At 40.6% G+C, this 2,647-nt stretch overlaps 1 protein-coding gene across 1 annotated transcript in view; it reads right to left on the bottom strand.

Moving 5' to 3' along the window:
- Positions 1-792: 792 nt before the first annotated feature.
- TRPC4 (transient receptor potential cation channel subfamily C member 4) overlaps positions 793-2,647 on the bottom strand; it is a 187,651-nt gene continuing 185,796 nt past the window's right edge. Inside the window, exon 11 of the mRNA XM_035003505.1 lies at positions 793-2,006. Coding sequence (XP_034859396.1) covers positions 1,284-2,006 — 723 coding nt within the window. The 3' untranslated portion in view covers positions 793-1,283. The remainder of the gene's footprint in view (positions 2,007-2,647) is intronic.

Below are 2,647 nucleotides of genomic sequence, written 5' to 3'. Positions count from 1 at the left end.
AACTTCTATTTCCATGGTGGCTTAAATAGACACAAGTTACATAACTTAAACTTTATGAAGTTGCCAGTGCCTTTTTATATCAGGTAAAACCCTTTCTTTTTTAGTAGTTCGTGAATGAGTGTAATTTAAGCTAGATTACCTTGAAGACAACAGAAGAAACAAGTAATTAAGAATTTTGTCCCTCTGGGGAAAGCTTTAATTCTATATCTATTGCTAAAATTAATAATGATTTTGGGTGAGTTTAATTTTAAAGAAATATATACCAGTCACTGGGGGAAAGACGAGGAAATCATTATGTGTTTGTACTTCTTTTGAATTAGCAACAGTGTCACACTGATTGAAAATACAATTTATCTTTGCTTAGATTTAGAGTTTAGAATGATTTTATTTTCATCTGGATATTACGAGAATGCAATCATCTTGCTTTGTTTACGGTGCATTAATTATTCTAATTTATTGTTATTCTTTTCTAGGACTGAGAACTTCTGTCATGTTTTGAAATTCTGTTATTCATAAAGCCTGGTATTTATACTGACTAGCAATTGAACCTGAAAAAGGTCAAAAAAAAAAAAAAAACAACTTGAAATAAAACTTTTGTCATGACAAAATCTCATTAAAAATCATCAATCATCAATATTTATTAAGACAAACATTTATTTTATTTACTGAGAGGAAAAATTGGGCAACCTAAAACTCTGACATACACCTGACTTCCGTTTTAAGAGGGGGTTTGGTCATGACTCTATGAGAAGGAGGCTTGTTTGCTTCAATTGGTGCTGTAATTATTTACATGTTAAGAAATAATTTGGTAGTATTTGTGTATTAAAGCTAAACTGGAGGGCCGACTGAAAAGTCTTTGACGAGTAACCATCTCTAGAGACCTAAAAAATTATGAAAAGCTCTAATATTTCAGCTACGTTGGTTTCTGCATATAAAAATACCTATCACAGGAGTCAACTACCACATGAAATAAGGTGGATTTGTTTCAGTTGAAAAAGAGAGCTAAAAATTTCCTGTGGATTATGGCAACAGTACAAGAATAAACAGTGCGTTTATTTATTAACAACAACAACAACCAAAAAGGTAAAACAAATTGTGAAAGCAAAAGCTGGTTACAAAACCAGGGATTTTGATAGCCTTTGCCTTAGTTAAACATGTTACACGTTAATATGCCACAGATGATAAATGCTGTAGAGTGTAAGTTAGCTTTTGCTAGTTTTCCCCCTACCCAGAGCACTGCGGAAAATATGTATATGTAGGATCAGCGCTTCCCCCTCCAAGTATCACAATCTTGTGGTCACGTAATCTTCGTGGGCGACTGCGTCTGTGAGGTTTACATCATAGTCTATGCTAGAGTCCTCGTCCTTTGCATGCTTCTCCTTTGGTATGATTGGAACGGTGTCCTCCACCACCACCTCCTCCGACTTGAAGGAACACACTCTCTTGCCCACCTGTAAGCCCAGGGTGTCCGTATTCCTTTCTCGGTGGTCTACCAACATACACTGTTCACTGAGACCCGGGATGTTCAAGTCACCCCGCGAAGCTAATCCTCGAGATTCCAGTTGAATGTTTCTCCCCAGTGGCCTTTCGGCCTGTTGACGAGTAACTTCTTCTGAGACAGAGAAGATCTGGGTTGCATTCTGCCCAGCAGCACTTTGTTTTGACCGTCTGTGAAATAACCCGAAGTTTTTGATGTCGGTCACAAAATTCACTCTTCTCTGCTTCTCCCTCGGCGGCTCCTGCACCACCAGGGCGGAGCCATTGCTTACGTTGTGTCTCTCGGAGGCAATGGCGGCCGATCGCGGGTGAATCAGAGTGGTCAAGTCGAAAAGGCTGAAGTTCTTCCGCTTGTCCTTGCTGCTGCCTTCGTTGTCGCTCTTTTCATCCGAGTCGGCGCAATTGAAGGACTCCTTCGTGGCCTGAGCCGCCTGCACCGTGGAGAGTTTGCTTCCCCGGAGCAACCCCAGGACTTCAAAGCGGAAACTGGAAATGTCTTGCTTTAGTTCCTAAGTGGGATGTGAAAGGATGACATTAGCTTAGGACCTGAGCAGATGGACATTAGGAACCATCACCAGCATGCTTCATGTATGGCTCTGGTGTGTTTTCACTGTTTTTTTTTTTTTTTTTAATTTTTTATTGGTGTTTTCACTCATTTTTAAGAGTGAGGATTCCGCTCTGCTGCGGTTCTGTCCCTGGCCCTTGAGTCATTTTGATGCCTGCTCGCTCGTTTCCCCGCTGGAGCTCTGTGGCAACACGGAGACCTCCCCGGGGCCGATGCAAAAAGAAATAAGGGTGTATATTGGATTTCTGTGGGACTGCACTTTCAAATGCTTCCTCTCCGAAAGCTTCATCTGCTTTCAAGTCACCTCTCGTTCTCTCAGGATTGCATTTTTTTTTTTTTTTAAGATTTTTAATATTAGCACATGTAGCTGTCCCAAGGGCCATCTAAAACAAAGTAATTCCTGGGGCGTCTGCCCTTCCAAGAGTTGGCGGTTACCTTCAGTTGTTTACCACCTTGGAGTTGAATTTATCTCAGCATCTGGGTCAGCTGCTAATCTCACCAATTGCTTCAGATCAGACAGCATTTCTTAGATTCATCCTTTACTTTTATCTTTTGGGACAACTGAATTCTCAATCCTAACCTGAC

Source organism: Mirounga leonina, unplaced genomic scaffold (genome assembly GCF_011800145.1).
Source record: "Mirounga leonina isolate KUSES-001 unplaced genomic scaffold, KU_Mleo_1.0 Mir_127, whole genome shotgun sequence".
NCBI classification, from domain to species: domain Eukaryota; kingdom Metazoa; phylum Chordata; class Mammalia; order Carnivora; family Phocidae; genus Mirounga; species Mirounga leonina.
Note: the sequence above shows the minus strand (reverse complement) of the source record. Positions and strands in the feature narration are given on the sequence as shown.